The sequence below is a fragment of the Vespula pensylvanica genome, chromosome 8 (assembly GCF_014466175.1).
Source record: "Vespula pensylvanica isolate Volc-1 chromosome 8, ASM1446617v1, whole genome shotgun sequence".
Classification (NCBI taxonomy): domain Eukaryota; kingdom Metazoa; phylum Arthropoda; class Insecta; order Hymenoptera; family Vespidae; genus Vespula; species Vespula pensylvanica.
In genome coordinates, this window is record NC_057692.1 from 2,026,001 (window position 1) to 2,053,670 (window position 27,670).

The 27,670-nt window shown below is 29.3% G+C and overlaps 1 protein-coding gene and 1 long non-coding RNA gene across 4 annotated transcripts in view; one reads left to right on the forward strand and one right to left on the reverse strand.

Annotated features, from left to right (window-relative positions):
* The window catches only part of LOC122630876 (histone-lysine N-methyltransferase set1), a 44,646-nt gene extending 17,156 nt beyond the window's left edge, over positions 1 to 27,490 (reverse strand). For 2 of the 3 annotated variants that reach the window (XM_043815886.1, XM_043815885.1), the window contains exons 1-2: positions 26,751 to 27,480; positions 26,250 to 26,297 (exon numbers count right to left, since the gene is read on the reverse strand). In XM_043815886.1, the coding sequence (XP_043671821.1) occupies positions 26,250 to 26,297; positions 26,751 to 27,101 (399 nt within the window). In that variant the 5' untranslated portion in view covers positions 27,102 to 27,480. Of the gene's footprint in view, positions 1 to 26,249; positions 26,298 to 26,750 lie in introns of all 3 variants that reach the window. The other variant, XM_043815887.1, reaches the window with a different exon arrangement.
* A 50-nt stretch (positions 27,491 to 27,540) lies between these two features.
* LOC122630888 overlaps positions 27,541 to 27,670 on the forward strand; it is a 3,834-nt gene continuing 3,704 nt past the window's right edge. The window contains exon 1 of the long non-coding RNA XR_006327578.1: positions 27,541 to 27,623. This is a non-coding gene — a long non-coding RNA (uncharacterized LOC122630888). The remainder of the gene's footprint in view (positions 27,624 to 27,670) is intronic.

Genomic DNA, 27,670 nt, shown 5'->3' on the forward strand with positions numbered 1-27,670 from the left:
CACACACACACACACACACACACACACACACACACACACACACACACACACAACGCGCGATAGAAGATAGGATCTCGCTATTTCATGGCAATCCTACAATCGTTTAATATGTATATACATACATATAAAGTTAAAAACCAGAAAGAGAGAGAGAAAGAGAAAAAGAGAATAGCGGAAGTCATAATATTCCGACGGAAGAGTCAGTAGGTATTCATCGAATGCACCGGAAGTTGCGGAAGGACGTGAACGCATGCGATTAGAATTATACACGTAATCGTATATTTCTCGATCGATCGATTTTTAGATCCCTCAGACCGATCTAATAATAATTTTAATCGATAACCGAACGACTTTAATAAAATTATTTTATCATTTTTATCAATTATAAAATATCGTCTATTTTACTACGTCCAAACTTTATTTTGTCTTTCACTGAAAAATAAAAAATAACTTCGACAACGACTTCCGGTATCCGAGATCGAATTTTCTAGCTCGTTCAAAAGAATCCACTTGATCCAGATTTAAAATACACAACGCACACTTCTCTTTCTCTCTTTATCTCTCACATTCTTTTTCTCTCGTACATACGTCTTCCCTTTTCTGTCATATCTATCTGGGTCAATGAGTTTACGGGGGGGACAAAAAAAAATGTCTCTTCTTTGTGAAACCTAAACACGCGAGGAAACATATTCTATCGGAATCATTCTATTTCTTTCTAATAATAAAAAGTATTTCATGTCTTTCTTTCTTTCTTTCTTCTGATCTTCTCTCTTAATGATAAAAAAAAAACGCTAATCGCGGCTTAACGCTGTTCGAACTGTAACTCCTTTGACTTTGATAAATCGAACGACAAAATTAGATCCGAAGTATTTGTAATTTACCAATATCTTTTCTGGAGTTTCTAGTATATGAGAAAGAAAAATAAAAAAAATAAATAAATAAATAAATAAATAAAAAAGTAAAAAATTACCAAATACAATATTTTTGTATATTTAAACGTAAGACACATCTACTTAAATTTAAATCATAACTTATTAATCAGTCCGATAATATAAAAGGAACAAAGAAAAAGAAACAAAACAAAAAGAAAACTAACGTTAAAATAAAAATTATTGTTAAGATAATTATTATTATTGTTGTCAAGAGAAAAAAAATATTCCAGAAAAGATATAAAGAAAAGATGTATGAAAAAAGAAAAACGTATGAAATAAAGAGATAATAATAATAAAAAAAAAATAATCATCGTCTGTAATTAAAAAAGAAAAAAAAAAGAAAGAAAGAAAGAAAGAAAGAAAAAAGGAAAAAGAAGAAGAAAAAAGAAAGAAAGAAAAATATTCAAACAGTAATGATTAAATTACTGTCCTTTTTTTTTTTTTTATAGAATAAATATACTTTGGATTGAAGAACATTCACATTCGAATGTTTCACATCTCATCGTCGTCGTCATCGCCGTCATCATCATCATCATCATCATCATCTTCATCTCGAATTCGACACGTTCCCATTCTTTCATAAGGAGGATTCTCTGTTAGATAGGAAAAGGTCGTTGACTATAAGGCAACCCGAGCAACGGTTCTATCTTTCTCTTTCTGTCTCTCTTTCTTTCTTTTCACAAACTACTCGAGTTCATCTCCCACGACGAAATCATGGATCGCAATATTGCGGTACACAATTCATATATACACAAGAGAATATCGGAAGACGCTTGTAATATCATACTACTTCATACACACACAAACAAATATATATATATATACACACACACATTATCGAATATCAATCGTGCAATGAAGAAACACTGAAAATAGAAAGATATAAAAATATTTCTCTTTATCTCTCTCTTTCTCTTTAGTTCTCCTACTTAACAATAATTTTGTATTTTTTTCTTTTTGCAATTTATAAAAAATAAAAGGAAAGAAGAAGAAAGAAATGAAAGAATCGATAGAATTCGATCGAATATAAAATAATGTTCATTCCATTTTCAACATCGAACAAATTATTGTCCGTATTCTCGTAGATGAGATAAGATGAGAAAGTCGTCGACCGCATTAACTTTGGAATTATAGCGATCTTATGTAACCAATCGTAAAGCTATATAATGTATATAGTAACCATGCGAGATAAAATAACAGCGCACCTACGTATTATCTGTGACTCTTATAGATAAAAAAAAAAAAACAAAAATTAATTTTACTTCATCGGTATTCGTAACAAATACATACATATGTGTGTAAACTTTTAGATAAGAAATATCGATAATATATTTATATATACAACAAATCACAAATCGATATTGTGTATGCGTATGCGTGACAAATATATTAGATAATTTCTATATATAAAACAAACAAAAATTAAGTTATAATATATAAGACTATATTGGAGGAAAAAAATGTAGATAAAAAAAAAAACATAATCGATAAAACAGTCCCAAAATAATATTACAACGAGTATGTGATACTACGACGTTAAAATTAAAAAAAAAAAAAAAAACAATAAAATAAAAATAAAATAAAATAAAGAAGAAAAAGAAAGCAATGCAGACATTTGATAAGACAGAGATAAATCTTACGAAATATATGGTGATAAAATAATGAAATGACGTCAACGTTAAATGTACCACAACGAAGGCCAATGAAGGACGATTTCATTCTTACCGAATTTGGTAAAGTTCACATTGGAAAAGGCCGCGTTACAATCTCTCCATTGGTTATCGCTTTTGGATCACGAAGAAGGACGTGGATCCTCCATCGATGCTGCAATTTCTTTCACCGACTAGTTTATTCGAGGGAGAGAGTATATATATATATATATATATATATATATACATACATACATACATACATACATACATACATATATGTATATATATGTATATACTCTCCTTGATCCGATTGCCATAAGCGTGCTCACAGAAGAAGAACATTTGCATAAGCCGTCGTATTTTTTTTTGTTTTTACTTTCAACGACGTCGCATTTTTTTTTTTTTTATATATAAATAAAAGATGGACTAAAATTTTCCTAGACGATTATAAGGATCAATTTAATCTTTTACGAAATTCAGACCAATTTTCTTTTCTTGTTTTTTTTTTTTTCTTTACTTTAATTGTTAATCTAGAAGTCTATGGAATTTTTTTACGAACTTACGAATTTATTTCAAAAATTAATTCGACTTTTAAAATCGTCTAGAAACTTTTGATCTACCCTAGAAACTTATTTTTAAGCTTGTTATATTATATTATTATATAAAACGATGATTCGCCATCTTTCTCTTCTCAGCTTTCTTCTTTTTCTTCTCTTTTTCTTTTTCTTTCTTTCTTTCTTTCTTTCTTTCCTTTTTCGCCATTTTCTCTTACTACATGGAAGTCACGCGATTATTATTCCACTTAATTATCGAGAACTACGAAAGTGATGGGCTCTTTTTCTCTCTTTCTTTCTTTCTTTTTTTTTTTTGAATGTTATTTATCCTGTATGATTCATGATATATTACAGTGTCCTCGTTTTCTCTCATTCATTCATTTATTCATTCATTCTTTTCTATTTTTGAAGGATTAACTTTCATTAAATTAAATTTAAAATTTCAGAAATCCATTTATTAAAAACGAGTAAAGCATCTAAATTATTCAGTTCGAGACGAAGAGAATTCGTTTAATTTAATTTCGTATGTTACTTTAAAGAACTTCTTTCCTTTTTTTCTTTTTAATTGTTCCTAAACTTAAAAAAATTTCACAAATATATATACATATATATATATATATATTTACACACCCACACACATATATATTATCGTAACATAAAGATAATCATTACGAAGTATCTACTAAATTGTACAAATTGAGTATAGTAACCGAAGCTAATCGATTCCCACGCTCGTTCTTCCATACCTATCTCGAAGTCAAGATAAAGATAGAGAGGTGATACTAGGGGTCAACTTTGAATCATCATTTGTGAAAAAAGAAATTCATCAATACCTACCTACCTACCTACCTACCTACCTATCTATCTATCTGTCTATCTATACGTCTACATATATAAATAAATACACAGACATATATACATATATATACACATATACATGTATAATATATATAAATAACCATGAAAAGAAGTAGTAGACAATTTATACTCGTTTTCATCTTTCATCTTGAGATAAGAGAATCGAGATAAAAATAAAGTTAAGAAAAGGCGTTCGTTAATTAATGTCTTACTATCGCGGTTGCTGGTACTAGTACTAAGTTTAAGTAGTAGTAGTAGTAGTAGTAGTAGTAATATAGTAATAGAATAGTTAATAGTAGTGGTAGTAGTGGTGGTAGTAGTAAAGTAAGTAACCATCGGACTCTCGACGATCTATAATTAAGATACTTTGCCGATCATGACCTTCGGAAATGGCGGCGGTGCACCTGAAGCATAACGCTTAGAGTGGTTACTCCGATTCCTCTTCCTTGATCTCCTCCTCTTTCTTCTCTTCCAATACAAATGAACGAATGAACCAGCCTACATAAGCTCGTGTATTTTCTTCTTCTATTTCCTTTTCTCGAACAACAACCTTGCGAACCGGTCTTTTACAGCTTCCTTAACGCGACCGAGCACGAGCCTTTCCAACTTTTTTTTCTTTTCTTTTTTTTTTTTATTATTACTTCTTTCTTTCTTTCTTTCTTTCTTTAACTATCTCTGTCTGTATCTCTATTTATTTTTTATTTACTCGGAATCGAATTGCAGCTCGAATTACGATTAAACTATGCGTGCTTGGTTGGATTGCTTCTTGTATCTTACGGATGTATCCTGTTGCATCGATGCAATTTATTTGTTTTGTTTCGTTTCGATCTGCTTTTTTTTTTTTATTTTTGACCGAGATCGATCCAACTAGGTTTTTTTTAACTCGTTTACTTCTTTCCTTTTCTTTCTTTTTTTTTCTTTCTCTTTCTACGTGGAAAAATGTATCCCAGAGTAAAATGTAATAATAGTATTAGTGATATCGTTGATTTATATTCATTGGTAATTTCATATTAACATTCGTTTTAATTTTGTTTATAAATATATATATATATAATTGAATTAATTAATGAAATTAATAAGATAAAATCTATGAATGAGATCGATGTGTAAAAATTTATGAATGAAATTAATGAGTAAAACGTATGAATGAAATTTATGAATGAAAATAATGAGGGAAATTTATCAATGAAACTGACGAGTGAAAATTAAAATTATTCTATCAATTTATTAATTTATATTGTATATACGCAATAAAATGTTCGTGGATTCAATATTTTACGATAATATTTTTACGAAGATATGTACGTAAATATAAAATGATCGCGAGGAAAATCACCGTATCGTTATTTCCTCAGAGATAGTTACGTAGAAAAATGTTTAGAGACGAAGTTTTTCTTTCCAGAGATTTCAAACGCGTTTTCTTTTCGTATCGAAATAACTGTCCCTCTTCTCTTAAGTATTATTTTTATCGCTATCCGAATAAACTTGATTTCAAATATCTTTCGGTTCGTCGACGTTCTTCTTGCGCAAGCTTGAATTCTTGCAGCATTTCTCTAAAAGAGACCGGAAGGGAGAAAGAGAGAGAGAGAGAGAGAGAAGTATATTTTTATCAACAAATGGGAGATTCTTATACATAAAAACATTTAAGAATGTTATAAAAAGTATTAAATAAAAATTGACCGTTATCATGATCATAAAAAGATCGCGTAATCTTACAAAATAAATCATCGATTGCAAATAAAACGTTTATGAACGATACAATTTTTTATAAAGATATTATAAATTCGTAATAAAAAAAAAAAAAAAAGAATATTTATAAAGCGCGTAATTTCTTTTCTCTCTCATAAAAATTGATACGTTTAGAATAAAAAAATAAAAAAGAAAATATATAAACTATATAAACTATTTGATAAAAATGTATGAATTTTTCAGAATGAATGAATAAATAAATCAATAAATAAATAAATACATACATAAATATTTATGCACGTTCATAAACGATGTCAATTTTATATAAAGGTTGTTGAAATTAGGATAACAGATTATAACTGGATGAAATATGAAAGAATATAATTCGAAGAAAAATCATTCGCATCGTTTTAAAATTATATCGAAAATAGAGATGAAATTTTTATGAGGAACGAAAGGAAGAAAGAAAATAGAATTAATTATTGCAGAACGTTTCAACGAAAAACATTTGACGAGTTTTCTCGCCCCCTCTCCTCCTCCTCCTCCTCCTCCTCCTAGAAGAAGGGATAGAGATCAGAGAATGGGATATCTAATTCGGTCTCTAGTACGGCCTTGAGCGTCTTCTGCGTCTCTTTCATTCCATGCTCCTCCCTTCGTCTAAAGTCTCGAGATTCGCTTCACCCTTTTTCTTTATTCTTTCCTTTCTTCTTCTCCTACATCTTCTTTTATTTTTCTTTTCTTATTTCTTTTCTCCCATATTTCTTCCCTTTCTGTTCTCCATTCCGTCTGAGTGAACAACATTTCTCAGTAATATATTTTTTGTTAGCATTGTTTCACGAATAAGACAACAAAATAAAATTTATATGTCCTTAAAAGTCCGACCATAAACATGTTTCTATGTTTGCAAATTTTATGATTTGAAAAGAAAAAGAAGAAAAAAGTAATTGACCTATAAAAGTCTCGAAAAATAATAATTTTTTTTTTTAAGTGTTTTTGACCTTCCAACCCTCTCCCCGCCCTTTCTGCAGCCAGTTTGAACTTTCATTTCGTTCGAATTTAAACGAGATTGATAAATTCGTCGTAAAAAAAAAAAAATACAAAAAAAGAAAAGAAAGAAAGAAAGAAAGAAAGAAAGACAGGGAAGAGGAGAAAAAGACAAAACAAATTCCATTATATAACGAAACAATGTCTAATACAAACTCAAAGTTTAATACTTTTAGAAAGTACGAATTCTTTGGCCAAGCGAAGTTATTTCGTAGACGTTAAAAACTTCCTCGATTCTCTTCTCGAGCACGACACAAAAAAAGAAAAAAAAAAAGGAAATAAGAGAAAGGTGAAGAAAACTTCATTGTCCTTGCTCGAGACTAACATCTATTGCAATTTCTAACGAGTCTCGGCACCAAACGATTATTATTAACCCACACAGATAAATATATGAAATACGTACGTACGTACGTATGTATGTATGTATGTATGTATGTATGTATAATACATATGCAATACGTGTTACACGATTTGTTATCGTATCAATAATTTACCGTTTCGTTTACCAGCATTATATACGGAACAAACGGTATTTACAAACCCTTGACATAGTTTATTAATCAATTCTACCAGCATCATAAAAAAAAAAAATAAGAGAATTATACTGGATGATATAAAAAGTAAATAATCGTTTCTATGTTGAATGTTCATATCTAATTCTTATCAACGATTGTTTTTTATTTTATATTTTTTTAATAGATAATCCGGAAAGCTAATAACAATTCAGTTAGTCTCAAATATTTAATAAGACAAAAAATTCAATCGAATTAATAATAAAAAAGAAAAATAAAAGAAAATATATAGAGTGAATAAATCTGACTTTAACAAAACTCTAATATATTTCTATTACAATGATGTATATACTATTTTAACACACACATACACACATATATTGATTAGGAAAAAGAGTTTATAAACATTGTAAATCATTTTCAATAAATTAAATTAATCTCTTATAAAATCAATCAATTTATCGATCGATCGATCGATCGATCGATCACACGATCAATTTGCCATAATTAAAAAAAATTCGACAATACCAAAAAATAATATATATATATATATATATATATATATATATATAAAATAAATGAGTCGTCTGTTTCTCTTCCATGATTTTCACAATAGCGACATTGATCGCTTACTAACACAAGTAATAAAATCATTGAAAGGAGACATAGCTCGATATATGTCAGTTAAATGGCTGACATCTCGAAGGCGTTAGGTATGTAAGTATATGCATCAGGATATGTATATAAGAAGAAGGTTCTGCTGTTGAAACCGTCATAATCTAAGAACGAAAGGCGAAAGGCGCCTTTCGTTCGTTCATTCGTTCGTTCATGCCAACAGCGTTGGCGGCTGCTGCGAAATTCCAAGCATTTTTTTCCCCTCCATTTTTTTTTCTTTCTGTCCTCTTCAACCTTCCTTCCGTGCTTCTTCTTCTTCTTATGCCACGTATATGTATATATTTATATATATATATATATGTATATGTGTATTTATGTATGTGTGTGTGTATGTCTCGAGATGATGAATAGTGAAAAGCATGGGATAGATTTACCTCGCTTGGAAGCGTGAGAAAATACTCTTTTTTAAGAATAAAAAATGTATTATATATATATGCATAAATATATATATATATATATATACACATATATATTTGTGTGTGTGTGTGTGTGTGTGTGTAAGCATGAAAAGAAATGGTGGCTTGTTTCGAGTTACCCAACAATTTCAAGAGTTTTCTTTAAGAGAGAAAAAAAAGGAAAAAGAAAGTAAAAAGAAAAAGGAAAGAAAATATTTTCTGCTTCTACCAAAGGTAATTCAACGATTTCCAACGTTATAAAAATTTAATTAACAATTAAAAAAAAAAAAAAATAATAATAATAATAATAATAATAATAATAATACGAAGAAACCAACGTAGCCGCTTGTTTTAATTTATCCAACGATTTAAAGAATTTTTCTTAACGTAAAAAAAGAAATTCAATAATTTCTCATGTTAAAAAAATTTTTTTTATCGAGTAACACATGTCATGACTGTATATGAATAAAAATATGTGAAAAGAAAAAAAGAATTTCTCTCTCTCTTTTTTTTTTTTAACATCGACAAAAACCACATTCCTTTTTATCCGTTACTTATCAACGACGACTTCTTCTTCTTCTTCTTCTTATTATTATTATTATTATTTTCTTTTTATTTCTGTTCTTTTTTCGCAATACATCTCATTAATTAATAACGCCGACACGTCTCATTCGAAATGACCGAAATCTTTTTTATATCTTACATACTTTAATTAACGAAGAATATAAGCTACGTGAAATCGCGACTGCTGATAATTAATGAACAATTAAATTCTTCCTTTGATTCGTTAAAGAAAAAAAGAGAGAGAGATAGAGACAGAGAGAAGAAAAAAGAAAAGAAAAAGAGAGATAGAGAAAGAAAAAAAAAATTTTCTCATGATACAATCGTTTCAAGAGTGTCACGAGTGAAAGTGCAACGAGAAAGAGAACGAGAGAGAGAGAGAGAGAGAGAGAGAGAGAGAGAAAGAGAGAGAGAGAGAGAGAGAGAGAGAGAGAGAGAGAGACGAGTAAAAATTCACAATAAAGTATAATATTATAGTTGCTATAATCGAGGTAAGTTTTGTAACGATTCGCATAGACGTAAAGGACTAACTCTCTCATCGTCCGTGCGTTTAATAATCCGTAGATAGTTGGTTCTACGTCCACCTCCATCTATCTCCTACCTTCTCCTACCTCCTACCTCCTACCTCCTCCTCCTTCATCTCTACTATCTCTTTCTACAAAGGACCGATCATTATTCCAGAGTCGTGGACAACTGGGTAACCTCTGCCTTCGTGTATCATGTACTACCTCGCTCGTTAATGAGCCAACTATTAATCAAATGCTTCCGGCATCGTTCGGAGTCCGCGAAAATGATTGGCGTCACCACCTGCCTCTCAAATAGTCTTCTTTCCATATCTCTCTCTTTCTTTCCATCTCATGTGTTTTTCCAATCGTGAAAGAATTTAAAAAAAAAAAGGAAAAAAGAAAAAAGTAGGAAATTTGTTCAGCATTTAAAATGCCATTATCGATCTGATTCAGAACGATTATTATCTGGGAGAAAAGCTTTCATTGCATTTTTTGTTTCGTACATTTTTGATCAAGTGAGAATTGTTGATTTGCTGTTTTTTTTTTTTTTCTTAAGTGTTCAGCGAGTGAAAATTATTTGAAAGGTTTATATTCGTTTTTAATGGCTCGTATGAATGAAAATTACGTGAACAATTTGTTGTTCTCTGTTTTCTTTTTTCTTTTTTCTTTTTCTTTTTCTTTTTTTTTGGAATAAAATTTTGTCAAAGTTCCGTCAATTTTTAAGTGTTTGATGATTATATATGAATTTTTAACATTTCGTACGAATGAAAATTTGTTCGTACAATCTCTTCTAATTTCAAAGAGTTTGAACGATCAAAACTGACCCCGAACAATTTCTTCTAATTTTAAACAATTTGAACGATCAAAACAGATCTAAACAATTTCTTCTAATTTTAGATAGTTTGAAGAATAAAAATGATCTAAACGATTTCAATTTCAATTTCAATTTTGTAACAAGATACGAATATCGAACTTTTATAAACGAGCATTGAAATATATCGAAACAAAAATGTTTAACTTAAAATCGATATAAATATATCAACTGATAATAAACTATTCTATCATAGGGAACTATGGTATTGTAAAATAACCCATTGAAAATTCAATAGTTTCGTTTGAAAAGCTTTGGTATGTTTCTGACAGGTCTGACTATACTGTAGGTTGTTACTACTGTGAAAACGTCTCGTCTTTTCAAATAGCGTCTCGAGAGAGCTAGTTTCGCGTTTAAGAAAATACGAAAACCGTAATACATACGTTCATACATTCATTCATACATATATACATACATACATACATATACATATATACATAGAAAAAGTATATAGGAGTACGATAGAAAAATCGAAGATACGTTGAATGCAAGTTCTTCAACGCACCGTATTTCAATGAATCGAAGGGAGAAAAGGTAGGAATATATACAGGGTGACCCGACAGTTCCTATACGCTTATTTCAAAAATCATTCATCAGATCACTTATTTCTTCTTTTTTAATATAATTCTTTTTTCGTCAGATCGTAAAAATAGCACCCTTAATTCTTTCGTCGTACTACTAATTGGTATTATAGTATAAAAAGTTTTCGATAAGGAGTAATCGATTTTTAAAGACATTTATTAACCTTCGATCTAACATCGGTATATAATAAGCTCTACATCTTCTTTCTTCGTAATGTTATAATGTAAATAATAGAACAACTATCAACAAAATGAGTTTCCAAGTTACGCTAAGTAATCGCAAATTATCTCGTATCGTTAGCACTTTATTTTCTAATTTATCATGCATATTTTTAATATATGTATATATATATGTGTGTGTATATATGTGTATAATACATGCTTCGCACTGCTGTTACAACACATGATTATCGTGATATAAATTGCACGAAGTTTATTCGAAATCACGTCATAAAAAAATCATGGTATATCAATAAACATTTTATACGATGATAAAGAGAACGACCTTGCAAGTAGAACTATTAATCAGGAGATTGTTAGAAAGAAAAATATACATAGAACGTGGAACATAGAACGTAAAAATCTCATTGAAAATAAATATTTATAAAATTTTATAAGGAAAATAAAAATAAAAATGAGGAAACGAAGATGAGCGGAACAAAATTATAAAAATCTCATTGAAAGTCGTTACATTATATATAAAGGTATATATTCGCATACATGCACACATATATATGAAATTTTCGAGAGATCAAAAACTACGATCGAGAAGAATGAAATCAAATTAAAATTCATATAAGTATACGAGAAATCTGAAATGTATCTAAAATAAAAAAAAAAAAAATAAAAAAAAATGCATGAGATGATAAAACACGACGAAAATTAACGAAACTGAAAAAAAAAAAGAGTAAAACTAAGGATCTGAAGAAACAAGAAAAAAAAAAGAAAGCAAAATCGACAAAATGGCGGATGTGAAAGGACAAAGAGAAAGAGTGAAGAGGAAAAAGTCACAGGTGAGTTCAGGAGACTGGAATGTTCATGCTTTAAAAAAAAAAAAAAAAAAAAAAACGAAATGCATGCGTTCTACGCACACGCGAAGGTGCGTATTTCGTTTAGATCGAGGAGAGGTAAAACCGGAAGAGAACAAGATCAACCGAGTGGAACTCGACTCGGCGGTGCAGAGAAGAATAATGGCATGGTGCTAAGTAATCGTCGAATAGGGTGCTACCCCCTCTTCTCCCCTCTTCTGTCCTTCCTGTGTCTCTACAAGACGACGACAAAGACGACGACGACGATAAGTATTCAACGAAAGTCATCACCTTTGTTTGATAATACTATCGAATGGCCTTAAACAAAAGTCTAGTCGATGACCATTGTTAACGACAAATCCTTGTTTCCCTTGTTTCATCGATTTTAATGTAATTTTTATTATTATTACGTTTTCGTTTTTTTTCTCTCTTTTTCTTTTTTAATAGTGGTAAGTATCGTTAACCAAGAACAAAGTATTGTTAAAATTGTTATAGTAAATAACGTAGAATATTTTGTTGTTATATTCTTCACAGCATTTCATTATTACGATATTTATGTATATATGTATGTATATATGTATGTATATATGTATGTATGTATGCATGTATGTATATAAGAAAAAAAAAAAAGAACTGAGAAAGGGGTCTTTTTTATTATTATACTTTTATATTATTATTTTTTATAAAAATATACAAGTACAACAATAATATTTATACTTAATAATTATATTTAATAATTATATTAGATTTATATTTTTATTATTATTTTTATTATTAAGTACTCTTTTGTATTATTAAATGATTATATTAAAGATTATATTATTGCAATTTTTGTTAACACTAAACAAAGTCGAAGGATCTTATTATCACATTATATTGTTATACCAACAGGAGAAAGAACAGAAAAGAAACGAACAAAAAGAAAAGAAAAGAAAAGAAAAGAAAAGAAAAGAAAAGAAAAAACAAATCAAAACAAAAAATCAAACGAAAAAGAATGATAACCAAAAGAAAATAAAAGTATGAAAATCTCTCCATCTCTTTTTGCATTTTCGGTACGCAGCATTCACGGTCCAGAAATATCTCCGCTTTCAACTGTGTACGTGTTTAAGAGAGAAAGATAGAAAAAGATAGATAGAAGGAATACCGATGGGGTAGAGTAGTATGTTGTGCATGCCAATTTATGTTGGTGCAACAGAGAAAGAGAAAGGGAAAGATAGAAAGAGAGAGAGAGAGAGAGAGAGAGAGAAAAAAAATGGCTAATCGTCAAGATAGTTTCACGTTGTTACAGATAAGAGTCTTTTCATGTATGGTATACATAACAACGAACATTAAACGGTACTTAATAAATACGTTTCCTTTTCTCTACCCTCGTCAACATTTTTTTTTGCAAATATACGATCAGTTAACAGGGCACATTCATAAATACTCGTTGACCGAAGTATGATTCATACTCGTTTATATATACAATCACGTTTTTACGATAATAAATAGACATCATTTTGTTTACGAGGAGATTTCTCATCGTCCAGGTTTCTTAAAAATTTTTCTAAGTCCCGTCGATCAATTTCTCGATCGCCGACAAGAGAGTTTATAATCTCGGTGTTCTCTTTGAAAAACGATCATGCTCGTCCATACGAGAAATTAGGTTAAACGATTAATCGTCTATAAAAAGAATTGGATGGAGATAAAAGAGGGTTCACGCGGATAACTGGTTTATTTTTATATTAATTAATTGATTAATTAATTAATTTATCAATCAATTAATTAATCAATTATAAAGTAAGGATCTGTGAAATTGATCCGTATTAAAGAAGAAGAAAAAATACGAGGAGATAAAACGTTCGTATGTAAGTATTGGTTGATAAATAAAATTAATAAAAAAAATATGTGTATATATAATATAAAAGGAAGATGAGATACAGAAAGGATTAGTCATCTTGATCGACCTTGGTACGTCTCTTTAAAAAGAGACGTCCCACTGCGAAGGACGGTCCAACTTGAGAAAGAACGTGCTGTAAATAAACAAAAAAAAAAAAAAAAGAAAAGAAAAAAAAGAAACCAATTGGAACCTCGTCGGCTCGTTAGTGAAAACAGGATAATTTTAAACCGTACCTGTTGTAAAACAAAAAAAAAAAAGAAGAAGAAGAAATAAGAGAAGAGGCAAGAACGAAAAAAGAATAAAAGGCACTAAAAATAAATAAAGGTGAGAAATTGCGACGAAGTTTTTTTTCTTCCTTTGTTTATTAATGCAACGCTAAATCTTAAAAAAAAAAAAATCCAAGAAGAAAAAAAATTATGTTTCCTAAATTACGTTTTCTAGAAATTTTATATGAAGAAAAGAAGTAGAAAAGAAAAAAAAAAAGGAAAGAAAGAAATGAATACTACTATGCATTTTAGAAAGTACGAACGAACTAATAATATGAAAATTATCATAATTTGCACAAGTATACACACGTGTGTGTGTGTTTATGTGTATGCATATAGAATAGGGCAAAAATTTCCTACACGATTTTAAAAATCAACTACTCCTTTTGCAAACTTTTTAAATTAATTCTTTTTTCAGTTCGTAAATCTACAAATCTAGAAATTTAGCCCACTCTGTGTGTGTGTGTATATATATATATAAAATAAATACGCATGTATATTAACTGATAATGATAATTGAACTATAAGCATTAAAATATATTTTCTATATGTGTATAATTCATTTATCTAATATTTTCTACATCGAAAATATATTATAATATATACACATAGATAGATACGCTTATATTATATACGCTCATATATATATGTGTGTTATATGTTGCAAGCAAATTTAAATTATATTATACTCATTAAAATGTAACTTTAACTATAAACTCGATATCTAAAATCGAACACTCAATAAGAGTTTCTATACGTTCATTATATACATTCATTATATGCATATACACTATTGTAGTATATACATTCTATACGTATTGTATAGAATCAGCTAATTGCAATCGAGCAAATACACGTTAATTAACAAGCCTCGTAAATTAATTGCTCGCCGTCTCTGTATATGTGTGTATGCGCGTTCGCATCGAGAGACAGTATTCTTTTAGAAATCAATTGAAATTACGTTGTTTCTTTCTATTACTATTTTGTAAATGTACATACGCATATATATACACAATAAACGTTTTATCGTCCCCTACTTTCGCTCTTTGTTAACGGATTAAAAGAGAGAGGGAGAGAGAGAGAGAGAGAAAGAGAGAAAGAGAAAAAGAAAATCTAATAGTAAACTTTATCCTTGGCAGATACTTCTTTCGTCTACAATATCAATAGATTAATTTTTCTAACGCATAACATCTTTAAAATGTTTATATAATATATATATATATATATATATATATATAAAGTAAGAAAAATTTTCTTCGTATAACATAAATAAAAAATATATTCTATCCTATGCATATATATATATATATAAAAATAAATAAATAATTCGTAAAAAACTTGATAAATATATAACACAAATAAAAAATTATAGAACGATGAAGTAGATAAATAAATAATTTACAAATTGTTGATAAAAAAATATAAATCGTTCATTCTTTATATAAAAATAATAAATTAATTTTTTTATTATTGTACTTTTACGCATACGATAGAAAAATAAAGAAATGTAATATTAGAAAAATCCAACGAATTGATTGTCAACACCTCTCGATGACGTGTTTCGCAAACAAAACTAAAATAAAGAGATAACATTACTCCGATTTCTCGTTTATACAAAGAAACCTTATCGTATCACACATTCAGTCTTGTCTCGTAGCCCATCGTAAACATTCCTTGTCTCCAAGTAAAATATATGTACATAATATTCATGTATGTATACATGTGTGTATATATACATGACCCATGCATGTACGCATATATGTATGCATCTGTGTTTCGTAGTCCCCTCACGAATTTACAACTTATTTTTCGATCTTATCTTTTAAACTGGCTACTCCTCGATCCTTATAAAACAACTCCGTGGGAAGACTACTTTCTACAGTTCTTTTGAAAATTCTCTCGAATAAATATTTCACCCTATCACTCTTGGTTTTTCTTTCTTTTTCCTTTTTTTTTTTTATAAATACTGCGCGAACGTTAAATCGTTAAAAGAAAAAAGAAAGATCTTTACTAAAATATTTATATTACTTGTGTATAATCATCGACGGATTGATTTAATCCAAAGAGGAAAGGTTAATATAAATATTGATAAAAAAATATATATATATGAATAAAAATATATATATATATATAAGAGAGAGAGAGAGAGAGAGAGAGAGAGAGAGAGAGAGAGAGAGAGAGAGAGAGAGAGAGAGAAAGATTGAAAATATAAGACTCAATTTTCATTGAACTTTTCTATAGGGTTGAGAAGTTGTCTGGACCGAACGAGACGAGACGTTATGTATTACATATACATATGTATGTATATAAGTAGAGATTGAATCGATCCATGAGTATGTAGATTGTAGGTACAAGCTATTTAATCTTTTTTATTTTCTTTCTTTTTTTCTTTCTTTTTTTTTTTTTAAGAGAATGGCCCCTTCTCCTCTCATTTATTCAAGCTGCTTGCTCGTATAGGCAACGTATATGCACGAATGCAGCAGATAAATAAACAATAGCTTGCCCACGGAAAGCCGCAGCAAACACACACACGTACGTACGCACACACATACATTTACTGATACTATTCTCTGCTACCAACCTACGTTGAAAGATATAATTGTTTGCCTTCGATCTCTATAGATACATAGACACTCTATAGACACACAGATTAATCTATCTATATATCTAAGCACGCGAACGATATGATTTTGATGTGTGTGTGTGTGTGTGTTTAGGTAGATACACGTATGTATATGTAGGATATGTAATATGTAGGTGTGTAGGTGTATCTTTTCCTGAAAGAAAAAAAAAAGTAAAGACGAAGAAGAAGATGAAGAAAAAAAATTCTAATTCCTTAGCATGCTGCACTTTCTCTTCTTCGTATCACGAAAAGAATTATTTAGAGACGTATCGACATTTTTATACTTTCGATCGATACATTTTTTTTCTTTTTTTTGTTAATTTAAAACTAAAGCATAAAATTTATCCCAAAAATGTTTTTACGAAACGATCGGACAGTCTCTCTTATCTTTCTTCTCGTTTATCTGTTCCCGAAATCAATCAACTAATATTTGAATTAACTGCATTTACAAATTTCTTCATACATTTACGAGATGTGAAGTTAAACGAAAATTTTCTTTTCTTCATATAAACGAATACAAATATTATACATACATATATATATATATATATATATATATATCATATGACAACGTGAATAGATAAAAAAAAAAGTAAACGAACTATTTAAAACTTTAAAAATTGTATACGAATTTTCTATCGATGTAAATCCATCTTGGAATGATTTATAAGTATATATTATAATATATACACGTACATACAAGTATGATAAAAGTTAAAAGGAAAAGAAAAGGAAAAAAAGAAAGAAAAAAGAAAAAGATGGAACTGCTTTCGTGGCGAAACGAATTGAAACGAGCGAATTATAAAGCGCACGTGGCATCATCATCTTTCTCTCCTGCAGCGAACAGCTGTTCACGCTCGGATGACCGAAAGACCCAGGGCAGTCTGTTTACGCTCGCTAGAAAGGAATTAAACTACCACCTGGTTGTGTGCACGCTTGTACTTTTCGAAGTCCATCGACAAGCACGCTTTGATAATCTGACAAAGATATATATATATATATATATATATATATATATACTCCTTTCTATCCCTTCATGCGTAACGTGTGTACATATGTATATGCATTCCCCATAGATTCGATCATCATTCAATTTCTTGCCCAAGATTAATGTCGTTGATAAGTACATATTTGCAAGTAGTATAACTCAATAATATCATTACAAACACGTGATCTCTCATTTAAATATTTATTTAATAAAATTATTCTCATTTTCTTCTTCATTTTCCTCTTTTCTCTTTCTTATCTGTCTACAAATGTAAACATTGCACAGAGATTCTACATCCATATTGGTTTTACCTTCTTTCTTTTTCCTTTTCTCTTAACTCACGCATATCCAATGTTATTTCAATTAAATATTAATTTTTCTAAATGAATCAACAATTTTTTTTCCCTTTCATTAAATACTTTCGATGTTTATTATATATGCAAACGTATGCAAATTGTTCCTAGTATTGATTAATGCAAAAAGAAAAAAGGAAATATTTTAAATCAATGTTGAAATTGTATAATATACGTTATTATTATCGTTAAAAAAAAAAAAATAAATGCATAAAGAATAAGAAGCACATTCGTTATATAATTATTCGTTATAGTATAGATGTATATGGTACAATAAAGAACTTGCACGAAGATAATTGAAACAAACTTGTGTTCTTTTTTCTTCCCCCATGGAGGACTATTTTACAAGCTCGAAAAAAATGCATATAACGAGGTATGCAGAGAAGCTTTTCAGACTGCTAAAATACTGAGAGTAGGGGGGAGAACAGAGAGAGAAAAACCTCCCCTTTTCTCCCCAGAGAATTTTTTGATATCTTAACCTTCAACAAGATATACGATGTTTACAGAATCTCCGAGCGAAAGTACTGAAAAGAAACGTCGAGGGCTTCTCTCGTGAGGATGGAAAAGATTAATTTCTCTTTCTTCGCGTATATAAAACAAAAAAAAAAATAATACTCGCGATAATGCTATTTTCTGATCTTTTACAAAAGAACAAAAAGATGAGCATGTAACAAGATTTAAAAAAAAAAAAAAAAACTTCACAAATTCCTTTTAGAAAAGAATTAAAAAAAATAAATAAACTTCGCAAATTCCTTCTAAAAAAAGAAATAAAAACAATCACACTTGCATATTAATATATAATTTTAAATTCGTAATTCTACTTTTGAAACAATATAAATATAAAATATAAACCTATTACCATTAAATAATCTATACCATCGATATATTATCTCAATAGAAATAACACTAGATAAATTCGTTATAGAAAGAGAAGAGAAACAAATAATTACAATTTTATCTAATATTTTTATAATATCACTGTCGGAATAAATCTATTATTGTATAATATGAAAAAAATCAAGGGAGGATTCGATTAAAAATTTATGATGATCTTTCATCAAAAAATTTAGTAACAAACTTTGCATATACATACATACATACATACATACATACATACATACATATACACATACATGCTATATATTATGTACACACACATACATTATAATGCAAAAGAAGGATATATGTGTTCGTACAAATACATAAACGAGAAAATCTCGAGAAAGAAAAGGGGTTTATGATCGAGACGAGCCAACCGAAGCGTTCTAACTGGCGAGAAGGGGTTTGGGATGAGGGAATGGACGGGGGTTGGAAAAGGAAAAATTGATCAAAGGCGTCGTGCAAGGGTTGCTTGCCCACCTTAAAGCTTTCAACGAAGCGCGAAAATGAATATGTGATGGTGGTAGTGCTCTCTCCCTCTCTCTCTCTCTCTGTCTCTTTTTTAATTTATTTTTGCCCTTCCTTACGACATCTTTCGTATGTGTAAGTACTTACATACGTACGTAACGTGTGTGCGCGTGTAAACGAGGCAGCAAAGATTCGCAAAAGTGGAAGGGATGATCGTTCGTAATTTATTTTATCCCTTTTTATGGGGTGCCAGCATCACTTTCTCGTTTCAATATCGCTGACTTACTCGTGGCATAATTTATCCGGCTAATTAGTCGACTTTTCCCTTGTACTAATTAGATGCGTGAATATATAGAATAATGTTATACGTTAACGTTAACGTTAACGTTAACGTCGTCGTCATGTTTGTTGTTGTTGTCCTCATCCTTCTCGTCGTCGTTGTACGCGTGAAAACTAGAACGAGGTGATTTATGGGGAACGATAAAAATGTTCTCTTAGGAGAACAACAAAGAGAGAAGAAGGATAACGTTAAAGAGAATTATCTAATGAGAAGATCTTAGCTCTTAATGGTAATTATTGAAAATTTAGAGTTTAGGTGATGCATTCCGTTAAACATTTTTTCTTGAATGTTTCTATGATTCATCGAAATGAAAATATTTAAATGAGAAGATCGAAATTTTAATGGTAAATATTTAAAAAAAAAAAAAAATAATAATAATAATGATAATAATAAAAGAAAAAAGAATCATTGATATTACTCAAAATTTAGCAAAATTTTTGTGGATATATTAAAAGAAAAAATTTTGTGAGAGAAAAGGAGTTCAGACGTCGGATTCGAAAAGTCAGGATTATTCGCACGAATAAATAGAGTCAACGCAGTCGAGAAAGAATGTGCTTTTAAATGACGATTTACCCTCCGTCTGCCTCATGGCGAGACGATGAGGGAGAAAAATGAGAAAAGAGAGAGAAACGGAGAGAAAGAGAGAGAGAGAAAGAGAGAGAGATAAAGATAGAAGAAAGAATGTACATATACACTATGTAGGAAAATATTTTTCCAAGTAAAAAATTACCTAAAAGAAATAAAAAGAGAGATAGAGAGAAGAAAATTAAATTAAATTAAATTAAATTAAATTAAATTAAATTAAATTAATGTATAATTAATATGACCAAAAATGATATACATAAATGAAATGTGATTGTTGATGAAAAAAAATGTACATTATGTATAGATTATTTTTTACTTTTACATCATGTACTCATTATTTTTATTATTATTAAGGACGACTTAAAGAAATTTAATAACAAATAAAAAAAAAAAAAAGGGAAAAGAAGAGAATTCGTTTTAATAGTCAAGCAGATATGTGTGTCTAAAAATTGTTATGGGAAGGTAAAATCAGGAAGAGTACTTCCTTTACTTATAAAAATCCTTAGCCAATAATAATATGGTTCGTTTCGGAGAATGCATAGGAAACATAAAAAAAAAGAAAGAAAGAAAAAAGGAAAAAAAAAATTATAAAAGGTGCAAAAACGTTGGAAAGGAGAATCAGGAAGAAGGGAATCATACGATGCATGTCGCACAGGTGTGCACTTTGGGAGTTCACGAAGGGAGAGATATACCGCAATCGCGTTTACATGTCCCTTAGGGACAAACCTAAACATAATTATACTTTTAAGGTACTTCTAATAATTTGTTAAGAAAAAAAAAAAAAAAAGAGAAAGAAAGAGAGAAAAAATGGATATTAACTCTTCGTGATGAAGAAAGTGATCCAAATATTTCCAATTATTTTCAATAATATAATTAAAAAAAAAAAGAAAGAAAGAAAATACAAGAAAAATTATAATTTTTTTTATATCATAACAACTATAAAAACATTGTTAATAAAAAAATAAATAAATATACATATATATTTATCTACTAAATATAAAAAGTAATTGGACACGTAATTAAAATAATCGAGTAAATGACGAAACTTCTAAAATATTCTTTTAAAAAAATTAGAAAAATAAGGGGAAAAAAATAAGAAAAGGGAAAAGGAAAGGGGGAGAAAAAACGTTATAAAAGTGTACTCATTTCGCATAGTTCGAAACTTCCACGTATGTAGTAAGTACTTGGAATATGAAGAGGAGAAAAAGGAGGAGGAGGAGGAGGAGGAGGTCCGTGAGAAGCGGTAAGTGTTTCAAACCCATGAGAGCGTTCCAGTACCTTTACTTCCCTCTCTCACCATTTCCACAACTCGCGTAACAGTAATCATTGTGTTTAAGTATAAACTGTCTACCGTATATTTCTAAATGGTCGCCTTTTCAAACCGAGAGAAAGGATATTCTCTGATTTCGAGACTTTCGAAGTACATATACTATACATGTATATAACAATTACTCAATACACTTTAGAAGTCTAAATTATCAAAAAAGAAAAAGATAATAATAACGAAAGTACTATATATATATTTCAACATTAACTCAATTAATGATACAAATTATTATCTTCATATATATATATATATATATATATACATATTATTTAAATTAAGTTATTTTAAATTAAAAAAAAATTAAAAACATTAATATATATATATATATATATATATATTAGTGTACACACACACACACAACACACAAATTCCTATAAAACTTCTTACATAGATAAAAGTACCATTAAATTCTAACAAAACTAACAACCCAAATTCTTTACCGTAAACAATAAAAACGTGAATACATGAAATACTACGTTTAGAAATTCGTATTAACACTCTATTTAGTAGTCTATAATTCTGTCAGTGCACTTCTAACAAAACCTTCTAAGAAACTCGCATGCATGCATTATTTTCGTTCCCACCCACGCGTTCGTGGAGTTTAACCGGTGAAAGAAAAAAAAAAAAAAAAAACAAACAAAAAAAGAAACAAAAAACAAAACAGAAGGGAAGAAAACCGGAACATCGTATATAACAACTCCAGTTAATGTGAGAGATGATCCCACATAATAAATCACAAGCGAGAATTTGATTCGATCAAGTCTGACACGAGAATGAGAGAAAGGAAGGGCAGTCAATGAACGAGTTCACACGAAAGAAAGGGGAAGTTCACCATGTCAGTAGTAGTAATAGTAATGGTGGTCGAAAAGGGTGGCTAATAATTTCCTACGGTACCCGTATAAACATCCAACATCCTGCCAGTTTCGAATGTGTGATTGAAAATGTTGTGTGGTGTGTAGTGACGTCACCTAACACGTCCTGCTCTCTCTTTTTGTCTTTCTTTCTCTCTTGTCTTTTTCTTTTTTGTTTTGTTTCGTTTCTTTCTATCTTCGTATTGAACGGACAATACACAACATGGAGCCCTCTGTAACCACCGATAATAATTATGGGAGAGGCCTGACCAAACTTCCGTTACTGAACAAAACCAATCTATCGAATTCGATGTTTCGAATGTTTTCTGTCCTTTTTTGTTTCTTATTTATTCTTTCAATTGAACGAATAAATAAATTTGTTCATTAATATTAAATGCATTCTATTACCATTCGTCGTATATCTATTTTGTTTAATAATTTGTTAGTACAAATGTTGATAGAAATTTTTTTTATGAAAATTAATCTTTTTATAATTTATCTAAGTTTATTCGATCTTTCTCTCTCTCTCTTTTTTTTTTTTTTTTTTAATAAAAATGTTAATATAAATTCCTATAAAAAATTAATGTTTGTAAATATATATAAGTTTAGCTTATATATATATTTTTTTTTTCAAATAAATTTATAAAATTATGATCTAAATTAATCATATATGAGATATTGTCGTTTATATTAATAAAATTTAATTTGATAAATTAAAAAATAGGATAATAAATTGTATTTAATTGATAAATTGATAAAATAGGATAATAAATCGTATATATAATAAGCAATAGCAATTTCGAATACTGAAATGAAATACGATAAATAGATATTTTACTATCAGTTACTACCAGCTTATTATCACTTGATTTATATATATATATATATATATATATATATATATAAAAGTTAAGTTAGAGAGATAGGAGTACTATCTATCGGATATTTTGGAATAATTATACTTGAGCTGACCATTTACTTGACCACCGCATATTCGCATGCTGACTAGGTCCAACTATTTTGAGCGTTTTAGAAAATTTTAACAGGCAACGACCGACAGAAAATATCTGACCTATTCACGTGAATATTCTCCTATATACATTATACTTTATATAGATATATGAAGCAATTGTTATTTTAAATTATTTTATTACAACTTGAAACTCGGAGAAACTTATTTATTTACTTATTTTTATATCCACGGTAAAGGAATGACCTTAATTAAAATGAAAAATAAGGGACGTCAGGAGACATTTGGAAAAAAATTTTTTCCTTCCAAAGGAAATGTTTTGAAATAAATCTCTTCCTAAGTTGAATAAGCATATCCTTAGAATTAAATAAATCTTTCTTAATATTCTATACCTGTTGTTTGAGAATATAAACTGTTGTTATTAACAAAAGAAATAAATGAAGAAAGGAAACTAAGATTTATTACTTTATTACTACCCTTCTTTTTCTTTTTCTTCTTCGGGACAAGTTCGAACAATGTCACCTTTCTACCTGTTCTTTCGGATTTAACAAATCCCTTTCTAATACCCATTTCAAAAATAAAAATACAATGAATTTATGAAACTTTCTTCAAAAATTTTTATATTTACTTTTATCCTTTTTTTTGGGGGGGATTTTTCTACGAGACTCTTTTGTCTAATTCTTTTCTATTTCGGATCTAAACGAATCCCCAACTTTGTCTCATACCCTTAAGAAACTTTGAACAAAAGCAGATACACACCTGCAGCTTTCTCAGAAATATAAAATTTAATCTGTTAATTTGAAACAACGATTTAACTCGTCACGAAAATTTTCATTTATGTTTTAACGAAATAACAAGTAAATCATCTGTTCTCTAAATCATTTTTTCCCGCTAATGAAAAAAAATATATATATATAAATAAATAAATTATACGCATATACAAATATTTCAATACATAAAATTCTCCCACTGTCTCCTAAATGATCCCAAATTTATAACTTTATAAATTCAAAATCAACTTCGCGACGATTGACATTTAACAAAAAAAAAAAAAAAAAAAATCATTATTGATTTTTCATTCTAATAATTCATTATTAATTGTATTATTCCAATAACATTCTAATAATAAAATTAATTCCAATAATCGGCAAAGCGAAATATGACCAGCGCGTTTTTTTTTTTTTATGAGGAACACGTGAGAATAAATTTTTAAGAAAGAAAAAAATGAAGAGGGTAAAAAAAGAAACGAAAGGTAAATGAAAAAGATAGAGAGAGAGATATGAGAGCAGGATGAGAGGGGGGAGGGAAGAGTAAATAACAGTTGAGGAGAATATTTAAAGAGGGGAAACTATGTCAAAGCGAAATTCTTAGGCAGTTTTCGAGAGCTACTCGTGTAATCTTTTGAAGAAATGAAAAATAAAAAAAAAGAAGAAGACGAAAACGAAGAAGACGAAGATAAAGAGAAGCGGAAACGTGGTCAGTTAGCTGAAGAATAAATAATCGTGTGGAAAGTAAAAGAAGTTCTTTGTAACGTCACAAGTACAAAAGATCATGGCGAACACCTGCACTCTTTCTTTCTTTCTTTCTTTCTTTCTTTTCTTTTTCTTTTCTTCCTTCCTTCCTTCTTCAAACTTTTTCCTCTTCCTCTTCTTCCTTTCTTCTTGTTCTTGTGATCTCCCTAGCACAAACTATGACGCTTTCTATCCTTAAGAGCTATTTGCCCTCTTTAAACGAGCTCGAGATAATTGATTAATTTCGAATATCGATATTATTACATTTACAAGAATAGTTTCGATGTCACGAATCATTTTATCAATTTCTTAAATTGTTACTAGATAATAATCGTTAATTTATAAGGAAGGTAAAATATTAAAATTATTGAAAAAAGATTCGAGAAAGTATTTTGAAAATATTTCAAAGAGAAAAGTAAAGAAGAAAAACCTTGAAAATTATAAATAATTTTATATTATATAAATTTATAACAACTGATCAATATTAGTATATTCTAACACAGTATACTATATTTATTCAATATAATTATATTTAGCACGATCTTGATATAGTATAATTATATTAATTGTATTAATAAGAACAGAGATAGATAGATAGATAGAGAGAGAGAGAGAGAGAAAGGTAACCTCTAACATAAAACTTTTCGATCGACACAACAAACATGACCTTTCGATCGTCCTTATAATATTTTCAATACTACGAAGAATTATTTTATATTGTGTTTTGTATACCACGTTAATTGCGTTAATCGTAATCATTAGAAAAAACATAATATGTACTACGACACATTGATGGCAAATCTTGAAGGTTATTGAAATTTTCTCAGAAACGTATACATACAAAAGCAGATATATATGTATGTAATGGCGAAGTTAAAATCATAAAAATAAATTCATTCCAAGATATATATATATATATATAATACGTCCATACATACATATATATGCATGCATATATACATACGTAACAATACATTTCACATAGAACAACAATTTCTCGGTATTTGTCGAGAAAGTAATATAAGGAATATTAACCATCGTTCTTCGTTCACATAAAAATACAAGAGAAAAATAAAACTAAATTCGTTAATGACGAATCTAATCCGTATTATATTCGAATTATTCTGTAACGAAAATAATAACGACGATACGTCTATTAAATTCTCAAAGATTTACGTATTTTCAATATTTCGATATAACTGTTCGCCTTTTTATATTTTCGATGAAATATCGAGAAAGAGAGGTTAACCAGTAACATTTCTTAAAGATACTTCTTCGTTCGAATAATAATTAATATTAATCGATTCGTTGCTTTTCTAAAGGAGAAGAAAGAAAAGAAATTAATACTCACTTTTCGAAGTCTTTCTAACTCGTTCATATCCACGTTCGACTGGTCCAACTATAAAAAAGAAAAAAGAAAAATTCATTTGTACATATTTTATAAACACACTTTCATTTTATTCGCAATAACGGATATATTCGAATGCGTGGAAGAATACGTTAATAAGACACGAATAATAAGATTTAATTTTAAGACATAATTTATGTTACACGAACATCGCAGGATATTTTGTATCTTAAATTTTCGAATATTAACAATTTCGTAGGGAAATGTGATATGTTATGCGAGTATTTTATAAAAATATTCTTTTTTCAACGAATCAATGCGATTCCTCGTTCACGGCGAGTTAACCTAACCTAACCTTAATAAGAAACAAAAAAGATGAGAAAGAAATAACGAGAAACTAACGTACATATCTAAAACAATATTTCAAAAGAAAGAATAGTAAAAAAAAAAAGAGAGAGAGAGAGAGAGAAAAGAAAAGAAAAGAAAGAAATAACGATAACTTACTTCTACAGGAACTGATGTATTACAAATGGCGACTTTGGTATCTCTCTCGTTGTTATTACGACGAGACGAATTCATCGTGGTTATTGTACTAGTAGTCGTTATGGTTTTATCGTAACGAAAGTCGAGCAAGGAAAAAAAATTATTATTCCTATTGTCGGTGTTGCATTCGGATGTTTCTTCGACGATGGTATCGTTGTCGTGTAATTCATAATCCAGAGATTTCGAATCACGAACGTTTCTAACGAGTGAACGCGCGAAAGAGCTTTTAAAAAAGTGACAATGTGGCGATACTTCGTTGCCCAAAGCGAATTGCACTGCCGATGAAGACGACGATGCACTTTCCACAGCCATGTTTTTGTATATCGAAATGAAACTTTAACGTATCTATTTTATAACGCGAGTTTTATATATATATATATATATGTGTGTATATATAAAGAAATGTGAATTTGACGATCGAAACGTTTCCTCTTATCGACGCGCGAATCGATTATTAATTATTATCAGCACTAAATTTGATTTTCACTCTTCACGATTTCTACGCATATACGTTTCGATATCTTGATTAGTTTTTTTTTTTTTCTACACGAATTTTTTTCACTTCTCGAATAATAACGATCGATTTTGAAAGAGGATATAAGAAAGAGAATGAGAAACCACCCCTCCACGAGAGAGAAGAGGTTGAAACTTCCTCCTCTCACGATGTCGCGTCGAAGACTGAGTAGATATGGCAGCGATGCTACGCGCCAAGCCTCTCTACGGCACTTCCCCCCCACCACCGCACCATTGAGGCTGCGCGCGCATCATTGCTCTGTTCACGTATCACCACCATTTGTCCTAACCAATAACAAAGTCCTTCCTTCGAAATATAAGGTACAACATTACGTATTTACCTTCTCTCTCTCTCTCTCTCTCTCTCT